General features: G+C 43.5%; 2 protein-coding genes across 12 annotated transcripts in view; one reads left to right on the top strand and one right to left on the bottom strand.

Moving 5' to 3' along the window:
- LOC131673825 (glutamate-gated chloride channel) overlaps positions 1 to 22,422 on the top strand; it is a 117,696-nt gene that overhangs the window by 76,712 nt on the left and 18,562 nt on the right. For 7 of the 11 annotated variants that reach the window (XM_058952153.1, XM_058952150.1, XM_058952152.1 and 4 more), the window contains exons 4-6: positions 14,106 to 14,276; positions 14,422 to 14,510; positions 20,961 to 21,025. In XM_058952153.1, coding sequence (XP_058808136.1) covers positions 14,116 to 14,276; positions 14,422 to 14,510; positions 20,961 to 21,025 — 315 coding nt within the window. In that variant the 5' untranslated portion in view covers positions 14,106 to 14,115. Of the gene's footprint in view, positions 1 to 14,105; positions 14,277 to 14,421; positions 14,511 to 18,151; positions 18,305 to 20,960; positions 21,026 to 22,422 lie in introns of all 11 variants that reach the window. The other 4 variants (XM_058952149.1, XM_058952159.1, XM_058952160.1 and 1 more) reach the window with 1 other exon arrangement.
- On the bottom strand, positions 5,928 to 9,722 carry LOC131673838 (uncharacterized). The gene is made up of 4 exons (XM_058952172.1): positions 9,616 to 9,722; positions 6,631 to 6,867; positions 6,449 to 6,509; positions 5,928 to 6,139 (listed from the first exon to the last, which is right to left on the bottom strand). Exons 2-4 carry the CDS (start codon positions 6,776 to 6,778, stop codon positions 5,950 to 5,952), a joined length of 399 nt encoding a protein of 132 aa, XP_058808155.1. The 5' UTR covers positions 6,779 to 6,867; positions 9,616 to 9,722; the 3' UTR covers positions 5,928 to 5,949.

Below are 22,422 nucleotides of genomic sequence, written 5' to 3' on the forward strand. Positions count from 1 at the left end.
GAGGAAGCGAACGCCAAGTAGTATTTTCGAAGATCTTGTGTCGTCGGGCAGATTTTCCGCAGTAAGAAGGCGGATTGCTCGCCCGATAACCCGATTAAGGCGGCCAAGTATAAACAAGGGGAGCTTGCGGTGATTCCGAGGTTTTATCTCGCTGGGAAAAGCCAAACGTAAACATTGTACTCACTCGATCAAATTAGTGTATTCATTGCACACAAGCCTGTAAATTATGAATAAATTGAAGACTAGAAACTAGTAGAAACGAGAGTACCTTGAAGTTTAAAATAGGAAGGAAAATTGGCGAGAAAGTTATGTGAATTTTCATACTGTTTCGTGAGTAATAGCCCATAGTCTTTCTTGGCAATTCTACATAATGGATTTGCAGACGCGCGAGCTTCGTTCCCGTTTGCCCATCTCTGCTGCCTTCGAAGCATCCCATCTATTTTCATCCCGGGCAAAACCACCGAAACCTCCCCTGGCGCGAGAGAGCTGTCAGACACCTCGAGCTCGATTCCCGATCGAGTAAGCTCGAGCTAACGAAGCGCCACTCGATCGAGGCGCCGACACGAAGAAAGAAAACACGAGCCTCGCGATTAAAGCAGCCTTGCCCCTAACCCTCTCTCTGTCTTTCTTTCTCTGTCGTCGCGTGATCCTTTCACCCAGTTTTCACCACCTTGGCGTGATGGGCGAAAGAGAGGGAGAGAACGCAGGTCAAGTTCTCGCGTCGCCAATCATTCCGACGGCTTCCATATAGTTTCGCTGAGTTTATTTTTAGAAGCGTTGTCGTGTTCTTCGCTTGTTTTACAATAGCGGCTCTTGCTAATCAGCTTTTATTGGATGCGATGTCAATCGATAAAGGCTGCTTTGCATTTCTTGCCGTCGTACTTTGCTTCGAGGAGATAGCGATGGATGGAACGAGGCTGTCCAAAATATCGATCGCTCAAAAATTAGTTTTGTATTTTGAATCAAATCATTTTATCAACTTCATTTGCGTCGCAAGTGCGATTTACGTCGCGATTTTAAAGACTCGACGGAAAGCGGTGGAATCGAGATATTTTTAGCGGTGTCAAGGTGCTTTTTACTTCATACGAATCGCATGTCACCCGCGACTGCAACGTCGGTTGAACTTGTTGTAACAATAATTCGAACGATCGTGTTTTTTTTTCTCTCATTTGTTTTCCTTTGCGGACTCTTTCGAGAGCTCGCAGAATAAAAACATCGATTTCGCTTGGTACGTTAACACTACGCTTATAGCTTCATTCACGGGAACAAACTATTCAAATCCACATGCAAAATATTGATAGTGCCTTGAAAAACTACATGTATTTTTACAAACGAACGCGCAGAAAAGAAAAAATAATTGCTCATACAACAAATTCACTTGCTGGCGGATGCTTTATATACAGAACAGAAGCTTATTCCAATGTCTGTACTATCTCTGACAATTTAACTAACTGAAAAGCCGATAAATGAACAAGTCGTCTATTTCGTACCTAACCAGCAATGAAGCTTTTTTTTATTACTCTCTTCCCGAAAATAAACTATCGCGGGGAATTTCCAGAGAACGCTATACGTTGAAAAACTCATCGTAGCAACGCTCTCCAGAAATTTTTTTATTACTTTTTTTTATCACTTTCTTTCCGAAAATAAGTTATCGCGGGGAATTTCCAGACAACGCTGTACGTTGGAAAACTCATTGTAGCAACGCTCTCCAGAAAGTCCTTTCAATAAACGAAACACCACTGCCATAACTTCCACGCAGTTTGTCACCCGTATCTTAATTAAACAATCACAAAAGCCAGAGAGTATAAGATCGATGCATCAGCCTCGAACTCGCCCGTCCCTCCACTCTAGGGAAAAAATGAAGCGGGGAAGGTAGGTCGAATTAATTAATACGCGGGGATGTTTCGATCGATGGGATGACGAATCATCGTACAAGATACGCAACTTTTTTCCTTCTTTATCGCGCGCTCCTACGGCCATCCATAAATTCATCAGTATCGTGCGAGGAAATCTATTATCTCTGCATCAGTTTCTGTCCATTAACGCCCACTTTCAGTAGTGCACATCAACGATGCGTGCGCCCAACAGTTTTCGCATGCGTCATGGCGCTGGCGAACAGCCGAAAATTTGTATCGCGTGGTTATATCCGGGCTAGTAGGCTATTTAGTTGAAGCCGAGTGGTCTTCTCGTAATTTCGACGACAATTTCACGTCCAGCATGTTCATTAACGCGGATACCGCGGTTGATTGAGTTTTTTCGCGTGCTCGCGAAGCTACAAAGTGCAGGTGTGTCATTTGACGATCTGAAAAAGAAGGCGGTTCGCAGTGGGAGTCGACTTCGAGAGCGGCCTGCTGGAATTCGAAATCCGTCCTTTTCAGAAATTGTCATCGCTTTCGTTTCTCGACGAAAAGACGAAAGCGAGAAGCCGGAAGATTTGCCGCGTGGTTTAGCGTATTGGCTCTGCAGGCGCGCCAGGCTCCACTGAAAACGTCCAACAAGATTTTTTCAAACGGATTGGGAGGTTATCAAGCGGTCTTACAAGAGGGAATAACCCCATCGTTCCAGAAACACAATTTAATCCTCTGCCAAGCTACAGCAGCAGTAGCACGCCACTATCTCAAAGACTATGCGGCAAAAGCTTCACGGCTCTTTCCGTATTCCAGTCGGCGCGACCTTTGAGAGGAGGCGACGCCAAGTCTGCGCTCCTTTGCGCGTACGCGCGCGGCCAGCCAATGAAAGCGATCGATTCGCGGCTTTCCATCTCGCGACGGCGGCGACGCAGCTGCTCGTCGTAATGAATCTGATTGAATGACGCGCGATGATGCGAATCATGAATTACGAGCACGTTGTTAAAGCCGTCAAAGGCCAATTTTTTCGAAAGACAAATGGACGATTTTAATTAAAATGCCGCCGATGACGACGCCTCGCGCAAAGCGTATATAACCGGCCGATCCATTAATATCCCTCGCACGGACTTTCCTTCCGACGTCATGTTTCATTGTTCCAAGTCCAAATTTTTAACAATCCTATTCTCGCGTTCGCTTTGCGCACCTTCGCTAAAAGGAGGCGATTAATTGTTGTCTAGCATGTGACGGGTGTCCAGCGCGTCGCCGGCCAGTACGCGAAAAGGAGCGAGGGAAAAGGGTCAACCACCTCGCTCGCGCGCCACAGTCGACCTTCTCTAAATATTTAAGCTCACTCGCGGCGCTACGATTAAACGAACGTTGGCATATACACACAAACACACACGCGCACCTCTAATTACTCGAGTTCGTTGCTTTTTCTTATCTCGGGATTCCCAAACAGAAACAAAGCGCTTGACCGTTTGGTCGAATCATTATTTTGCCTTGCGTTTTCTCAGCAAATAAATAAAACGATCGCCGGCATTCTATGTCCCTACATGGCAATACAATGACTAGCCCCCAGTTGTTTAACCGTACGGAGTAATCATACTGTACGATAACATCAATAAAATCTCAGTTGAGACCAATAAATAGCGAAATTAAGTGCGTGGCAGTGTATTATTATGCTGTTGTGTGTTGATATTAAGAACTCGGGTAGCCTGAATGATTTTATTGTTTATGCTTCTGTTTAATAAACACAGCTATTTTCTTTTCAATAAATAATCGTTCTATTCACTGTGTGTACGTGTGGTTGTTATATATTGGGGGCTCGTCCAAGATATTAATGGAAAAACTGATAAAAATCGACGATGTCTAAAATGGAAAAATGGAGGAAAACATCCCCCAGCCGCCAATATCAACAACACAGAATCGGACCACGCTCTGCCACTATTTATCAAAATTCACACACAACAAATAAGACTGATATCGTTGACTTTCACTGTGTCTCGTAGCTTGCGAATCCTTAATTTACTCAACAACAGAGAAGATAGCCGAGATGATCACTGATACTGATTTATAACTTCCACTGGATTCGATACTTGCAGCTCTTCCTACCAATGATGAACCGATATGTGCTGCAAACTAAAGACAAGACTTAACGAGGTACATCGTTTTTTAAGACAAAACATTGACATTTCATATGAACGAATGAAGAGACTACGATTCAACAGTACGACGCGTTAATTTTTAGGATGATTAAAAGGTCTGGTTTTTCAGTCCTCAATGACTAAAGAGTAACATGCTGAAGCTTGAGAGCAATTCGAAAGGACCATACAAGAATATCAACAAATCGACAATATTATTTTCTGTATTCACATAGATCGATTAGCAATTCATCACGACAGATGATTCCGTCTGTTAGCAACAGAACAAATGCTGGATCCAGGACAGAGCTGTGGTACCATGGTGTGCCAACCGCCTACTCTTATCCAAAGTTCCAATGATAACTCATAACTCACTGTTGATAACAATCATTCTAAAATATTAATGTGGCCAGTCACTTTTAAGAGACGGATCTGTGATAAGAACAGTTAAAGTTCATGTCGCTCGATAAGTGATAATTTGATGATGTTCAGTCTGTTTCCAGAGGATGAACCAACTTAAGAGACAAGCCCAGAGCAATGTGTGAAGGTTCAATTCGCTTAAAAAGGATTTGTTGAGGAGGAGAGGTTGACTTTTTAAGAGACGGGTCCTTGATCAGATGAACTAGCAATCAACTTGTTTGAAGAAAGCGGCCTTTTTTGCAGAGTGTCAAAGAAGCAATTTAAAAGAAGAAGGGATAGAGTTGTATATTGAATATGCGAGTAACAGAAGCATAGACAAGGAATTTGTTTATTTGCCTTTTCATTCTACTTTCATTTAACCAGTTGTTGAGAATTGAGTTTGACGTTGAGAGCTGAAGTAACCTGATGGGTTTTATTGTTTGCATTTGTGTTCGTTAAACACAGTTGTTTTCCTTTTTGATAAACATTCCTTCTATTTATCGTGTGTACGCGTGGCTGTTACAGTACTATAGCACGGCATGGCTATTTGCGCAAAAAGGAGAGTAGCGCACGTGACTCGCCGCGAGGTGGTGGCCGTCGCCACCGCGCCGCAACACGCGCGTATTGATCGCTCGCAAAAGCTGCCCGCCGACCTTATACTACATCGCGTATATATACACGCGGAACGTATCAGCTGTGCAACCGGTCGACGTTGGATAATTAGCGCGCGCTGCTACGTTTCGGCAATGTTCCTCATATAATTGCGCTTGATGTCCTCGCTGAAAGCCGAACGCTTGCGTTTCAATTTATAGTTTATGGGGCACGATCGCGCTGCGATTGGATGGATGCGTTACGATCGAACAAAAATGATTAGAAGATGTTTTCATGTACAATTATGTTTGCGAATAGCCACTGTTGTGAACCCATTATTTTACAGAATGCTGTATCCTATATCCGTAAAGTTTCGAAGATTATTCAGAAGGTTTTCAACGCAAACTTTTTCGACAAATACAAAATTCATTCAAGATACTTGCCAAATTTTGGAAATTTGTGATTGCCAATATTTTCTTTTTTGTTAGAATTGAATGTTAGAGACAAATCTAATATTTGTACTAGTTTTTAACCAAGAAAAAATCGGATAATTGACAATTAGATGAAATTTTATAAGAATGAATTTCTTACGATAAATTTCCGCGACCTAACCATCTGATAAAATTTGTTGCTTAGCAGCGTTATAGCAAAAACTAATTAGTGTGAAATCCATGGTATAAGATCTCGTTTTACAGCACTTGAAAACAACTTTGAAAAAAACGTTTTCATACTTCGAAAACTTCGCTTGCAGTCAAAAGTTGTAGCTGATTAATTTTTTTCTTTCTTCGCTATTTTAAACGAAATACTTCACTTCCACCGAACAATTGATAAACTTGTCAGTAAGCACGCTTGAAACGTGAATCTGGTTATGACGAGTGCATTGTTAGACACTGTGAGAGTAACTGATAACGACAAGAATAATAAAAATCTTTCGTTGTCTATAGAAACCGCTTCGTTGCTTTATACAGTTTTTACAAATTTTTTTTATTGCGATTTCTCTTACAATAGCCGCGAACGCCAGATAAAAGACCATAATCAGTACACGTATATCCTGAGCAGCACAAATCAATCTTCCTGCCGCGTTCTATTTTCTCACAGTAATTTGTCCAGTATCGTTGATGGAAAATAGATCCGCTTGTAAGTAATTTGCAGTACAGGTCCCTAAAAATAAACCAAAAGTTTTTAAAACAAACCCGTGCTTTGTTTTACAAAGTGCTCTACTTTGCTAGTTATTTATGTAGTGTGAGAAGGTAAGATTTTTAAACATACAATGTATATTTTTTTTAAATATCCAAAAATATTCGAAAGATATATGTGTATATTCCGCATAAACATAGTTCTCCAAGTAATAACGACAATAACAACAATAGCAACGCGCTTTCATGCAGAATAAAATGTAGAAAAAAAAGAGACGACGTCTAGCGGTGCAAAAAGATAATATTTCGAATGTGGCAAATTTAATATACGTACGCATATGGACCGGATAATGTTAATTCGTCTGCAGCATTTACACTAAGATAGTTTAATTTTGCTGAAATCATACCAAATAGAAATAGCTTAAAAGTTTTTAGAGACAACGGGAGATGAATGAATTTCAACGTGAATACATATTTCGCATTATATTTTTATCAAAAACTCGTTGATTTACTTACGCACTAAAAGTTTAGTTTTCGGATCAACATAAAGTATACCATCGTATCCGTGCTCCTCCATGTTAGTTTTAATTTTTCGAGCTTCAATTGTGATATGAAGTAAACTGTCACAGCCAATGAGTAAAAATGCAACAAAGATATTCTTCATCGGTTATTCGACAAATCTTACTATGTTGAATTATCAAATAAATGCTTGATTGCAGCACTGGTTGCAGTTCTGGTAACAATTTTTGTTTTCTACAAAACGACAGATAATACGTAACAGTATAGCTGAGTTGAAAAATAATGTGTAAAACACTAGCGATTGCAAACAACGCTAATTTATTAAAAGCTCCTGAAAAGGCAATCGGTCTGATAAGGGAACGTTGAACAAATGAAGAGATCTATAATATTGCCTGTTAGATATGTACGTATTCGTTGATTTAATATTTATTTTTATAACTGCTCGTTCATTTATGTAAGATTATTGTTAATACGGATTATTGTTAATAATTTGACAACGATAGCTGCTGGAATTTTTCATTCGATACATTTTCACCTGGCAGGATACTTCGTTGTTAAGAGCATTTTTCAAGCATTTTTCGTCTCATAAAAATGAATGAATCGTGTAATATATCGAACAAATTCAACTTGCAAAGATAGAATTAGTACGTTTATTTTTGTTCGTATGGTTATTACATTGGAAGTTATGATTAGCATTACTACTCGTACTAATCGAACATGAATAATTTATAAACATGCCCATGCGTTTCTCAATTATGATTATCAAACAAGTATTTGATAAAATACTCGATAACGAAAACACAGAAAAGAATAAATTATATTTCTTTTTCCCCTCGTACATCGCGTGTGAAGTGCGTAAATTTATCGATTACGAAAACTCGGGGAAAAAAAAGAAATGTTGTCTCCACTGAAAAAATGTCTGCCCGAGTCGAGCAAACGTTCTCTTCCAAGGCGATGCCAAGAGGCAAAGAACGAATCGCAAAGCGTATAATTCGCAGCTCGTTGCGAGTCGCTCGCGAGACGGCAGTCTGGCGAAGAAAGACGAGTCGACCCCCGCGAGACGGCAGCGGCGTTCTTTTCCTTTCGTCGTTCCACCTGCGCCCTTGGCGTTGCGCAATTACCATTGAATTCGTTGAACTGCAACCGAGCTCTCGGCATTAATTAACTCGAGGCCGCGTCGCTGTATTTCGTGTATCCTATCTTTGTAATCTCACGTTGCTGCGCGGGCTCTAAGTAATCACGAGCACGAAGCAGCAACGCAACGCTTTTGTTCGTTCCTTTTTTCCCTTTTCTATCATGCTCAGAGAGGGGATTTACTTTCGAGACAATGTCAAGTCAGGCGAGTGGATTAAGCGCCGACGGCTTGGAAAACGTTCGTATTCCGAACGACTGACCTCGAAGAATCGCGGAATTGGGAAACCGAACTTGAAGAGAGAAAATAGCGTGGACGAGTGACAAACAATTCTTGGGCTCTCTTTCGGTCTCTCTCTCTCTCTCTCTCTCTCTCTCTCTCTCTCTGTCGTGATGTCGAAACGGAATATACGTATGCGGGAGTAAATACGGGATCTTTCCGGCTTCGGAAATCCGAAACGGCTTTCGTTTTGGATTGACGCAGGTGCATTTCTCGTTGATATTCTCTCGGCTGTTCGACGCCAATAGTACATTTTCCCATTTGTCCTCGAAGTTTTCCGAAAGTCGACGCGGTTGAGAATTTGCAGCAAAAATAGTTCGGCGCCATCGAGCCGATTCGTTAGCCTTTCGGGGGCTTGACGAGGAAACAGAGCGAACGAGCTAGTCGAGTTTGGAGCGGATATGCGCCAGAAAAAAGCTTAATTGAAAGGAATCATCGGTCGCTCGGCGCGGCGCTGGAACTCGCGGAGTCTATTTTCACGGATATAATAACGCTCGAGTATGGCGCCTCGCAGAGGCCAAACGAGATTTATTTTCATCCGACTGCGCATATACATCGACGTTGAATACTGCTTGAAAAATGTGTTTCCGCGCCGCGCGCGCACAAATTGGAAACAGTCACTCGACTAATTGATGAAAAATGGAAAATCGTTAATGCGGTAGCAAGACTTGGCCGCTCGATCGATTTAATCCAGCAGAGCCGCGATGGATCCGGTGGATCGAGTAACGAGCGATCGATCCTCGTTGCGTAATGACGAGAGCGCCGCGAATAGATGTCGGCTCTCGCAGCCGTCGATCCGTTTGGACGAGCGAGTGAGCCGAATCCGGATACATATCGACGCGGAGACTTTATCGGTCTACCCCTCGGCCAGTAGAAGATGCCTGCTGTAAAGTCAAGAAAGAGAGAGAGAGAGAGAGAGAGAGAGAGAAATTCGCTTTCGATGGGAAATTCACTTTCGCGTTGCGCCTGAAAATATACGCCGAGTGAAACCGACGCGCGTCTTTTATTCTTCTTCGAGCTAATAAACTGGTATCACGCTGCCAGCTTCCCTTTTCATCAGAGGATCGTAATGAATCTAATCCTGCTATTGATAAAGATACCTGTTCGATTATTAATCGCCTACAGCCTAGCCTACAGTCACCTTCGGCGGACACACGCGGGCCCACATATGTGACGTTACGTAAGAGTAGCTCATGCGATTTTTTTCCCATTTGGATAAACTCATCAAAGTCTTTCTTCGGTATTTCCATTCGATGAAACTAAAGTTTTTCGATGGGTTATCACCGCATTTGCCGATCATATTATTATTAACAGTTTGTCAATAATTTGCCAAGCAATCCAAAAACAACAGCCTATTGCAAAAAGAAAAACAATTTCGCAAGTGATTGCTGAAGAATTGCTAATGATTGAGCCCAACAACAATCCAGCCCGTGAACTCAGAATCAACGCGTCAAAGCACGCAAGAAAATTGTCGGTGAATTCATTCTGATTAATCTTGGTTCCTCGACTAATAGAAATTGTCGTAAGGCCGATTCAGTTTGAATTGATAATTGAAATGAATATATACTCACCAGGGTTACACGGTACAAGCCCTCGACGACTCGACGGATGATTAAGTTTTGGTTCTACAGTCGGCTCGTTAAAAGACCAGCGATAGTTTCCGTTAGTATTCAGTTTAATGGCATAGCATCACTCAAAACTTTTATTGTGCCACGAGCGCGGCCACATGAGAGTCACTCGAAGTGCGCGCCGAGTTAGATTCGGCGCGACCAGGGAGGCATTCAAACTCGGGCAGCGCACGCTCGCGTAAAAATTCTTAAACTGACCAGTTTACTTTACTTTATTAGACGATAGTGGCTTTTCAGCCAGTACTCCATGCGTAGCTTTCGTTCAATACATGTTGTGGAGGAGAGGGGCCCTTTTCGAGAAGCATCTGGACTACTTTTCACATACCATATAGACATAAATCCTATATGGTATCTAGAGTGTTAAATTACTAGATGCTGAACTTACAGCTTAAGGTGGATTCCGAATCAGCAGAGTCGCGATATTAATTTCGGCACACGCCCTTCTTGAAAAAAAAAGCCATTGATACTCGCCGGGAGTCGAACCCCAGACTCCCGCATGGGAGACCGATGTTCTATACACTGATTCTCCCTGCTTCTTTTCGCACTGACTATCTACCATGCCAATTCTTAATGTATCGTAGATGTTACTTTTCAAACTTAAGTTTTTCTTGTTTATTCACAAGCTTGGAACGAGTCTGGTAAAACGTTTATTTATACGTATAATTGAGTAACGTTGAATGAGGTTTGACCGAACATTGACTAATTTTTATTTGCGAATCATTAAAAAAAGTTTGCTAAAAATATTTCCCAAATTTATCCGAAAAAATCGATCGAATAACCAAGATTAGCATCGTCTCATAGGACAATTTTTACCAAGCTTTATCCAACGCAAATTTGCCAAACAATTCGCAAAAATTAACATTTTTTTTATTTTTGTCTCTCGTTTTCAATTGATAAGACTTATACAGTACATTGCAATTCTAATTACATTTATTTCACATACCTAACCGTATCTTCAAAGATCAGACGGCGACTAAAAACAATCCTCTGTCTGTCGCAATTGACAAAAATAAATATTCTAAAATACACTAGTCATTAAAAATTTTCATCATTTCAAATATCTCAAAATCAGCAATTGAAAAGACTGAAGAATACAGTAAAAAACGTAGTAAAAATTTAAAAAACAATATAGCTTTTACGATTGTATTATGCACTTTTCATGAGGCTAATAACAAGCTTTGGTAAACGTCCCACGGTTGCTGATACAGCTAATGTCGTTTTGATGGACATTATTAGACACAAATATTTTGATTTGTTTAACAGAATGAGTCATCACGGATAATAATAATCGTGATCGATGAGGAAAAACATCAATAGAATAAACTTAAACACTTGTACTATACTATTGAACGTTTCTCCTATCTGATTGCCGTACTCTTCGAGAAAATTTGTTTATTTAAACAACATTAAAAATCGTAACAATTAACAAATATAAATTGTAATGAAATATTCTGTAGACTTTTTAAGTTCACTTAAACTAATTATATGACAGAATTATTGTAAGTAACGTAATACTTTGTCGTATATTCAACCTTTCCTTCTATGAATAATTTTTTAAGTAATAGATAAGAAGTAACATTGCATGTCGTGACTTTTGTCGATTATATAGGCCTGCATATTTGTCAACGTTACTTGTAGCTAACTGAGTAATTTCGATGAAAATGTAACGTGAAATCGAAGTGGATTAACGTGCGTGTGAATTGGTCTAAAGCTATGTACAGCTTAACGATTTGAAGCTAATATTTGACCATTGCACTTTACAAGTGAGCTAATCTATTATGTTGAGAATTTAAGAATTTTGTAACGTCTAGTTTATTAATAGTATTTTCGTTGAATTCAATAAATAACATTTCGAACAATGGACGAGGAAACTCTTATTTCGATTCGTGACAGAACTTTAAAAACAATACAATTGACGTGACGCGCCTAGGACGAGACACGAATGCAATACGACTCACACGCGTCATGTCAACTCTAGTATTTTTCGAAGCTTTTTTGCTCTCGAATCGATTGTTCGAACGAATTTAAATTATTTTTTTCATGACATTACACGTGAAAAGATGAAAGAACAGTTGCAAAGAGTAATTGCTGTGCAAAATTTATCAACGACAATATTTTACAATGCAACAAATAGAAATAATCAATCATTCACAGGACAAACTCTATCCTTTGAAGAAGCCGAAAATCTTAAGATTTCATCTTGAAGCAATTAACAAATACGTAGTGCTGAACGTTATAGGTAATAACGAGGGATGGCCATTTGGCGCATTAACCGGACAGAGCAGGACGACTTTATCTGGAGCTGCGCATCGTCGATAGCAGTGGTAGGCTGGCCGCTGCCACCGCCGCAGTGAGATCTGTGCAAGAGGGACAATCCTCTCTAGGGAGCTTTTACGATCTCTCTCTCTCTCTCTCTCTCTCTCTCTCTCTCTCTCTCTCCCTGACGTAATGGACCTCGGAATTTGTGGATACGCATTGCGTGCGCTACAGTCGCTCATTACTTACTCCGAAATTTTGTACTCGTTTGCTTCGTATAAATGTCACTTCTCAAATGGTTGTACTGCTGATGCGTAAAGAGATTTTTTATGAAACTACCGAATAAAAATGAACACTTTCGATTCGTCAATGCTGGGATATACCATTAAATACTTAAGATAAAGTTGTTTGTAAATCGACATCGTTGTTTTATAGTTGGCTTTTTATTGGGATGATTTTTATTGTCAATTTCGATTCAATAATGTACAACTGTATGATTGTAATTGTGAAAATTCGTAACGTTTGATTTCGTTAATACTTGTCGAGCAAGATTTTGCGATATCTTGGAAACGTCGACAAAAATGTTGGACAAAGTTATATACCTGTCGTCTTCGACGAAAAATATTTAAAAAATACGCGAATAATTCGAATATGGTAGGAATTTACGATATAATTCGCAAAAGGTAGGGAATCTAAAGCTCGCAGATATAAAAGTAGTTCCAAGAGAATAGCAAATACGACTTCAATTAAGCCAATCGCACAGCCAAAGCAAAACAGAAAAAGTTTGGACAGAGCGGTTCATATGTAACAATCCAACGACGCACAATACTACAAAAAGTTTTCTCTCTGCAGGGAATTTGATTTTCTCTGGCCCGCGCGTGACTTTGCAATCACGATTGTCCCTCTGGGGCAAAGTCCAGCGTGTGTATCGGTTACGAATTATCGATACCATATAACGCCTTCGGGCAGTATGTGTATACATAAAGAAAGAGTAATAAAGTGACCGGGATGCAATTAACGTCAAGGGGGAGACGTGTCGCGAAATTCAAACGGAAACTTGGCTGTGCTGCATACGCGATCCCCCTTGGAGCTACTGATTAGCCTTAATAACTTGGTGCGCGATTAGAAACTCGGAAAGCTTAGTTTATTACGTGCTGTTTGTGTTCCGCTCGGTAAAAGCCCAGGAGGGAAAAAAAAGTTACGTAGTAACCCAGCGCATCTTTATCTAATTCAGCGTTATATCAGAGAAAACTTTATTAGTCTTTAACGCAAGATTCACAAACGTGATCGCGAAGAATCCCATTCGCATTAATCGCATTAAACAGACGAATGAATCGTACTTGCTAAACGTGAACCTTTTGTACGGCGACCTAACGCCCACCGACACTAATTGGCCATTGTCGAATTTACGGCGGAAAAATAATACGGGAGCCAAGGTTTCACGCAATTTCAATTTGACAGACACTTCCCATTCCTGCTACGGCTTGACTATGAATTTTTCGCTTGCTCCAGCGCGGATTTCAATCGCGAAGTTTGCCGAGTAGCGCTAGAGCGAGTGGAAAGTTTGGGACGATCAATCGTCGCACAATTAAGTAGGCGCGTAGCGCCTCTTTACGGTTATTGGCGAACCGCTCCCAAAACTTGTTTTCGGGTCCAACGTTGTCATCTCGAATTTTCGCGTCTGAAACTTCCTCAACGGGTAACCATCGAAGCGGCTCCCTTTGAAATCGCGGATGTGTTGTTGAGCGCTTCGCGAAATAAATAGAAGCGAAAGGAAATTAACCAACGGGACGGCCAACGGGCGATTAACCTTATTGCTTGAACTTTTCCTCTCCTTTTCGTCCAACAATTAGGCAATTGCATTTATGATTATGCATATAACGAGATGATCAGTAATGTATTTCTGTTACGATTGTTCGGAGTAGGCAGGAAATTAGCGAAGTTAGGGTAACGAGTGACTTGTCGACGAATTGAGTAATCTGGGAAGTTGGCAAATTTGAATATGAATGTATTCAATGCGGTTCCTAAGTTGTAACCAGCTCATAATCCAAGGTGCGAGGCAATTTTGGACATTCATTGAGTATAATTAACAGCGGAAAGCTAGCCGTCCGGCATACAAGTTGAGAAGGTGCGGCTTTAATTAGACGCACGCTAACAATTGTTTTGTTTTGTTGCAGATGACATAGAATGGGTTGGGCGGCGCTAGGGCGGCGTGCGGGTGGTGGCGGCCGCTTCTCGCCAATCCTCTCGCTGTCTCTCGCCTCCCTCGCGAGCTCCCTGATACTCGTCGTGCTCTGCCTGCTCACGTCGGCGATCACCCTTGCCACCTTCATCAAGGCCGAAGACATGTAGGTATCTCGCGACGGAGGCTCTTTTGGCCGGTGGTCTCTCTCTCTCTCTCTCTCTCTCTCTCTCTCTCTCTCTCTCTCTCTCTCTCTCTCTCTCTCTCTCTCTCGACTGACACTCGACGTCGGCGTTGCTGTTTGTTCGCAGCTTCGAGGAGGGCAAATCGGACAAGGAGATCTTGGATAATCTGCTACTGTCGACGCGTTACGACAAGCGTCTGTTGCCACCGGTGCAAGGTACCTTGAGGCCACCGCCCTCGACTCGGCAATTAGACGACGGCGAGGCCAGCGAAGCCGCCGACGAGCTTGTCGACTCGATCGACGACGCTACCGCCTCGCCGCCAACGCCACCTTACCAGCACCAATATCATCATCACCATCACCGGCACCACCACCAATTCCACAAAACAGCACCACACAACCACAGTTCACTGTTCACTTCCCGTCGAAAGGGTATTCAAACTTACCGAGCCAGCGAGAAAAGTCGGATTTCGCTCTGACGCCCGCTGATACTTTTCTCTTTATTTCTTCTTCTTCTTTTTTTACGGCCTTGTGCCTTATCCAGCTACCTTACCTTACCCGGCTACTGCGAAAATCTCGACGACATTTTGATCTCGAACGAGCCGCGATGTCGCATTAGCCGGGGGAGAGGGGCTGCGACGCATAAGCGAGTTACTTGTTTTTGCCTAACACGCGGCGCAAAGCACTTTGCCAAAGAGCGCTGAGAAAAAAAGACTTTTCCTTTGTTGTCGTTCTCGCTGCGCTGGTGCGACGCTGCGCTCCTGAGAGCGCGCATCGCACAAGTGTAATTGGTCGTCGGCCTCTCCCTCGCCGTGGCACGGGTCTGGCCGAACGGTACGTGGGCTCGCTGTAATTCGACGAGCGCGCGCTCCGTCGGCTCACCCGGACGTCCTCTCTTTGGGGGCACACCGGATTAACGGCTGAGAGACGATCGACGCATTTTTTTTCATTTGTTTTCTTTTTTTACCGTTAACGATAAAACGCGGATAAAGATAAAGCGAAACGAGCCGTAAAACATTGAAACGGCGTGGTCGGTGGACGCGTCGCGTAATAATGGCGAATCCATAACTTCTCGACGACGACTTATAGCGCAATATAGCGCGAAATCCCACGAGTCGTCGCAGCCGCGAGCGATTGGCCGTTCCAGCGCTGCGCCACTCCCCGAGAGCCACGGACTGCGAAACGGCCGAATTCGTCAGTTCGGAACAAGCCAGTCTCGCGTCCCCGCCTGCCCGGCTTTAGAATCTCCGTCCGCAAAGATCCAGATCGTTCGGGCATCTCGGCGATGCGCCGAGCTTTCAGGTATGAAAGTATTCCGATAATGAAAAAGTCTCGCGCGAGCGGGACTGGCGAATCTCTCGTTTCCGGATAGGACTCGATCGGCGCGCAATAAAGCTCGCCGCGCCGAAAGAATGCCGAAGCGGATAGCGAGAAGCGCGCTCGTTTCCCGAAACCCCGTCCGGAAGTCCAATTAATCCAATCCCGTCGACTCGGCCGAGTTTTCCATCGTCGCGCCGGACGCAACTATCGGCCCGCGACGGGGAAAGCAAGGGGAAAGTTTGTCTGTCGCGTGTCTCTTCCGGGCCGATCTCATCTGCATAGAAATCCAATCGAGTCGGTTCTCAATGGCGTCTCGTCGCTGCGGCTCTGCGAAACGAAAAATTTATCCTCGCTCGCCGTGCTCGAAGGGAGCGCGGGCGTACTGCCGGTAAGTAAGGCCAACGGACAAACGTGGAAAATGCACTCGCTTTGCGCGCTTCCGCACGCACGGAGATCTCTTTCGATCGCGCGAAAACGTAAAAAACAAAAAATATATATATACACAAAAGGGAGCCCGGATAATTGGATCTCGGCTTAGAGAAAGTAGGCCGAGTAAAGGCGCGGGCTGCTTAAGAGTTCATTACGCCGCGCTAGAGAAACGATCTCGTCGTATAAACAAGCCCAAGACGCTGCAACTGCATTGCCGAGGCTCGCCCCGGGCTCGAAGCAGCACAAAAGGCATCCCCGACGGCGAAATGAAATTTTCTCCGGCCGTCCGCACGGCGCAAACTTCCGCCGCCGCCGCGCGCGGCCTTTGTTTCGTCTGACGCTTACAAGCGGCTCTCCTTCTCGCAGCTCGCGCGGCGAGGAAAATTCGCCCCCCGCCCCCTCCTTGACCCGCTGACGCGGAGCACGACAAGTTATCGGTCCGGAAATTCCTCGCGACCCTTAGAAAAGGTAAGAACGACGTTGCGATTGTTCGGGATGACTGATCGGCAGCGCGCGCGAACGAGACCAGAGCCGCAATCAGGCCGTCGTGGAATTCGCGATAGATCGGCGCGAAACGCCTCGGCTGCAGTGGTGAAACGATCGAATTTCGAGAGTTACCACGGGCAACGGAGGAGAGACAGAAAGAGAGAAAGGAAGAGAACGGATCCTCGGGGCAAGAAAACCGAGCGCAGGGTTATTTCCGCGACGCGTTGTCGTTAATTAAGCGAGCGCCCCGGACGAACACAGTTTTCGGCGAAAGGGGCTCCTTGCACGCGCAGTAGAGAGCGAGGGCAGATTGTGTTTCTTTGCCTCGTAGGCTCTTTTTGTTCTGTAAATACGCCGCCGCCGCCGCCGCCGCCGCCGCCGCCGCCACCGCCGCACGCAATATGCGTCCGCTTCTTTTCGCTTTCGTCATGGTGTCCTTGTTTGCTTACGAGAGGGAACGTTGGATCGTAGAATTGAGCAATCTGTCGTGCTTTGTTTATTCATTGCGTATCCAATCAGCGACGACGATGGAAACGAAAACACGAATACACGCAGCTGTAGCCTCCCTATTCAGTCAGTCCATACCAACCGAGGAATGACCACCACAGACAAATACTTGACATCCATGTATATATTCGCTTTTCATTTTCTACCGAATTGTAATGTCTCTAATCGTTTCGCTCTATACACACATTCATACATCTACATCGTCTTTTTACTTTGTGTCTCTTTTTCTCTCCTTCATTCTTCATTTTGCTCTATTCTGAGTATTGCAAGTAATATCCATTAATCTTTAGAATACGTATCGATATAATTTGATTGATATATCACTAACTTGGTATGAGTATTGCGTGTGTATGTCTAACATTCTTTTTTAATACTTAACTAGATTGGTTCGATCAATACCTCGTGTAAATTTGGACATTCTCCCATCATCCACCGACATTTGCGAAAGTAATCCATGTAGTTATTTACAAATCGACTAATAACGCGAGTGATCGATGTGACTGGCAATATAGCAGAATACTCGTAGTACAGCGCGCAAAGTCACTTACAAACGAACTGAAAAAGTGCCGCGCTGAAATCCAAAGTGCAGTAAAAAATAAATGTTGGCCTGTACACACGGCCGGCACACAATAACTGCATGGCTTACTCGGCAACGAGCCAATTATGCCGGTACACACGTACAAAAGGAAAAAAGAGAAAGAATAAACGCCAGTTTCGAAATCAATGGACTGGCGCGTTGCCGACGCCTTCTTTTGTTACGAAAATCGAAAAATGAACAGACGTTGGGATTTGAGAGAATGAACGCAGGCTGTGTGTGTTTTATCCCTTCATATTTTTTATAACATGAAATAAAGGTGGTTTTTATCGCACCGATGCATAAGAAAGTACATATCGACTCGACTAACGGATCTTTTTTCCTGATAGAAAATTCAGCGACACATAAAGTGTTAAAAAGTTACCTATAAAGAACACCTACGAAAAGAACCGCCTTTGAATCATTCACCTCCTGCACATCGCAACCCATTGTCTCACCCGACCAATCGCGAAACAATGACGAGGAGGATTTGAAAGGAAAGGGGGAGAGATGTGGCTGCCACGTGTGTTGGGTGTTCCAGATGCGGATTTCTGCTGCGGGATGCGCCGGCCAGGAGACGCGCTCGACGCTGCCGCATCCGCCGCGACGGACGGCTCCTCTGCGTCTCCGGCATCTCCGGCCAAGACCAAAAACATCTACACGCCGCACCAACACCTACGCACTCACCTTCGCGGTCCGTTTCTCTGTTCCTCCCTTCAATCTTTGTCTTCTTGACAATTATCTCTCTCCCTCTCTCTCTTTCTCTCTCTCTCTCTCTCTCTCTCTCTCTCTCTCTCTCTCTCTCTCTCTTGCTTTATCCTACTTTTCTCCGTGTTCACTTTCTTTCTCTGCTCTTCCGTTTGCCTCCTTTTCGCGGGCTGTCTGTGTACGACGTGTATTATGCTTGTGTTTCACGACGGTTGAAATTTACGTGTGGATGGACATTACTAGAATACTTGTGTTTAATGACGTTACCATTTTGATCGATGATACGATAGTTTATAGGTTAGGTCTAACATATTAGCTAGTTGGTAAAAACACCCATAATTTTAAGGTTTTAATTGTTCAATGTTAAAATGCATGACAATGATACAACCTTGTTTTGTTTGCAAACGTTAGTGACTTAAATTTAGAAGTGGAACATAGCGAAAGTTGGTCCAGACGTAGGTAATATTACTGCCATGTTACATGTTGATATTGAAGGGCTCTAGAGGCGAGTGTCCTAAAAAGTAGCACATTGGCTTTCAATAACCGAGTTTGAATAATGCAGCGAGTGCGAGAGCAAAAAGTGGAATTTCAATGTTTGATGAAGGCAGAGTTTGAAATTTTTTGACTGCCACGCTCGCCGAGCGCCAAAATATCTAACGAGGGGAGAGAAGATTAACGAGCAACCTATCCAATCGGATTTTCCACTCAGACAGTGCAGAGAAGAAGAGGACAAGCAGGAACCCTCCGATAACGAGACTCTCTCTCCCTCTCTCTCTCTTTCTCTCCCTCTCTCTTATTCTTCTTTTTTCCTTCGCCACGCGACTCCAGGTTGAATAATTCATAGGCGCCGCCGTGAAGCTTGTGTCCCTTCTTGTTATTTGCACCTCGGCTCGTGTGCACGCGAATCGTCGCTGTGTTTGCGTCGCCTGGGACATTTCGCTCTGGATTCTCTCGATCATTCACGCGAGACCTCGGCGAATCAGCGAATCTCGCTTGGGATCCGAAGCGAGACACATTGCGTATTTTTCCTCTCGATGCATTTGTTTATTCCTATTATATGATCTTTGGTGTCCTCGTATCGTGCACGTTTTTATGACATACCGACACTCGTGCACTACACACACCCGCGCGCACACGGATACACACAGAAACACGATTCTATGACAATATCTCACCACGAACTCACGGCAAAGATGCACAGACTGCAGCGTTCCATTAAAATCTTTCTTCCTCGGCGTCACTCATCTCCCTCGCCTTGAATCAAATTCGTTCGTCAATCATAGTAGAAAACTCATTTATAGGCGTGGTCGAAAATATTGATTCTCCTTTTTCGCAGCAGCGCTGGCCCGCTGCCAACGCTAATAACGTTAAAGCAGCTTAAGGGAAAACAAAAACCGGACCTCGCGCCTCTTTCCGCGGAAACGCTTCATCAGATTTTCCCGTTGAACTTAATTGAATTGTTTTTGTTCTATGCTTCTTTTTGTTAGAGCCTCCGAGGCTGTTGAAAATGAATGAAACGCGGAATCGGACAAATTGAAATTGAGAAAGTCCGTTTCTCTATTGTTCGGGCTATTTTATTTTTGTTTTTGACCCACAGCGAAGCAGCGCGGCTGATTCGTGAAAAATTTTTAATTCCGCTAAGAGCTCGCGGGCGCGTAATATATTCGGGGATTGTCCGACTGCGCGACGTTTCCATGCCGATGTCGCTCGAAACGCTCGACGCACTTTTGAAATCGCCCGAAATAATTACGTCCCCCGTGCATCCGTTCGTATGACAGACGATCGAGTGATAACGAATATCACATTCGCCCGCGTAGCCGGGAAGTCACTTTGGTCCATTATCGTCGGGCGAAGATAAAAGTCACGGGGCGATGTATCTACAAAAGTATACAGAGAAAGAGTTCGATCGACGCCGCTGATTGTGTAACGTACCGTGGCTGAATTGTTCATTCCGCAAATCTCTGTGTGCACTTTACTGAATGTTTTATAATTGATTGTGAAAAACCTCTTTTACGTGTTGCCAATTTGACCGGTTACATTGAGAGAAAACGAACGAAAATACATTTGCACACAGGCTTTTCTCTATTTATTTCTCTCTCTCTCTCTCTCTCTCTCTCTCTCTCTCTCTCTCTCTCTCTCTATCTCTCTCTATTTTCTTTTATTTAATACGCGCAAATTGATGTCGATTTTCAATGCTCCAGTTCATTTTGCACATTGTCGATGTACGGTATTGCTGCTTTATTAACAATTTAGTACAAGCAAGTAGTGCAACTCGACGTATGGTCGGACGACGCGGCGCTAGAATTAATCCTCGTCCTCGAAGTGTAACCATCAGACTGTATAATTACCCTTCCTCTCGTAATCGACCTCCATAACGCATGACCTTTTGCAAGACGTCCGACGCATGGCATGAGGCATGTATACATTGGCGCTTGATGTTCCTTGCCTAAATGCCGCACACATCCACACATATACAAGCCAATAATTGCTAGATTGCTTCTCGAAGTACACACCAGTTTTTTATGCATCATTCTCACGCGTTCACACTCTATATTGTTGTCGATGTTCTTTTGTTTTAGCTGTTGTTATGAATACGAACGACAAGCGAGTTTGAATATTACAATGGGGTTGATCTGTTGCAGGTACCTTGACTGTCAACGTTAGCGTGCTGCTGCTTAGCCTCGCATCACCGGACGAGTCTAGCTTGGTAAAATCACCTTCTCTTTACTGCGAATCAGGATTGACGAGGTTGCGAAGAGGGCAACAAGTCTGAATTTCGACTTGCCACTCGAAAGGTTTCCGAAGATCGCGAGATAAGCTACTTCAAAGACATTGCCGTGCGATTCCAACGTAGACTCGCTTTAATTTCGATTGGTAGTAGCCTGTTTTGAGCACGAAATCGAGTGCTGTGAAAGTCACTCCGTTCATTTCAGCGAACCCGTTTTGTCTGAAAGGAAAGGAATTTTTCCTCGTTAAAAAGAAAAACGATGAAAAGCGAAGTCTCCGCTGATCGCGATTGCTCAGTTGGAGATAAAGGTTACTGGCTTGCTGACATGACGTAATGAGTAGTCGACAATTTTATGCTTTATACAATTGAACAATTATTGGCTGAGCTGAAGGGTGTGAACAAATTATATATAGTAAATTATTCTCAATTAAGTTATTCAAGGTGATTCGCTTACCTTGACCTACATCCCCGATAAAATTTCCATCTGTTTCTCGTCTCCAATGAAACGACACTCAAAGCCAACAAAAACGCCTGTTAATTCGACTCCGAGGCATAACTCACCACCCTCCGGTGAATGCTAATGGCGAAAAAGGTGCAGGCCAGCAGTTAATTGAGCTTTTCCCGGCGCTTCGTCCGCGCGCGAGATCGATAAAGTAGCAACCTTGCATCGAGGAGATGTCCGTCGGGACGCGAAGCAGGAAAATCCATCTCGCCGGTGCCCCTCATGCATACCGTGCGTTTTCATTAGCGCTCATGGAAATTGATGACGCGCCGCACGTACCCTCTACACTTGCCCCGGCAGCGGAATAAGAAGTTGCTCTTTTCTTTTCCATTCCGCTGGAAATGAGCCTTGCCGTTTGATGCCAGCTGCCATTGACGCTCAAGTAAATTATTCCATCCTCGTTCGTTATTATGGTATTCATTAAGGGGCTCGTGTTTTCTCTTGTCGCTAATGTGACCCGGCACAAATGTAATTTCTATGGCTGCAGAAAAACCAATCAACTTATTCATAAAAGTAAACGAGACGCGGAGTCGCCCGTTGACCAAATTAGCGAGTCTGAAAGCATCGTCAAAATAAGCGGCGTACTCTTGCGCTGCGTCACGTCCCACTCCGAGACCAAATTTTCCTTAGCTTAAGAATTTATTTCTCCGTAAGCAATCGTTAGCGTTGTTTTAAAAATAGATTTCGCGACCGGAACTTCTCGCAGGACTACATCTTGAATAGAAAGCATCGACGACTGGAAATAGGACGGCATGTAAAACCATCTCGAGCCTACGCACCATAAAAATAATATCAAGCTTCAAAGAGAAACCAAGTTTCAAAAAGTAACTAGAGTATTCATTAATATACGTTCCGCGTCTCATCTCGGGGCGTC

Source organism: Phymastichus coffea, unplaced genomic scaffold (genome assembly GCF_024137745.1).
Source record: "Phymastichus coffea isolate CEN01 unplaced genomic scaffold, Cenicafe_Pcof_1.1 PCOF00200, whole genome shotgun sequence".
NCBI classification, from domain to species: Eukaryota; Metazoa; Arthropoda; class Insecta; order Hymenoptera; family Eulophidae; genus Phymastichus; species Phymastichus coffea.

What these genes read in the sequence shown, in the direction of transcription:
- LOC131673838 (XM_058952172.1), bottom strand. Translation starts at nt 6,778, where the DNA reads ATGAAGAATATCTTTGTTGCATTTTTACTCATTGGCTGTGACAGTTTA. An exon ending in GAAAACTAAACTTTTAGTGC is followed by an intron (nt 6,510 to 6,630) that starts GTAAGTAAATCA and finishes GTATGATTTCAG; the next exon opens with CAAAATTAAACTATCTTAGT. An exon ending in ACATTATCCGGTCCATATGC is followed by an intron (nt 6,140 to 6,448) that starts GTACGTATATTA and finishes GTTTATTTTTAG; the next exon opens with GGACCTGTACTGCAAATTAC.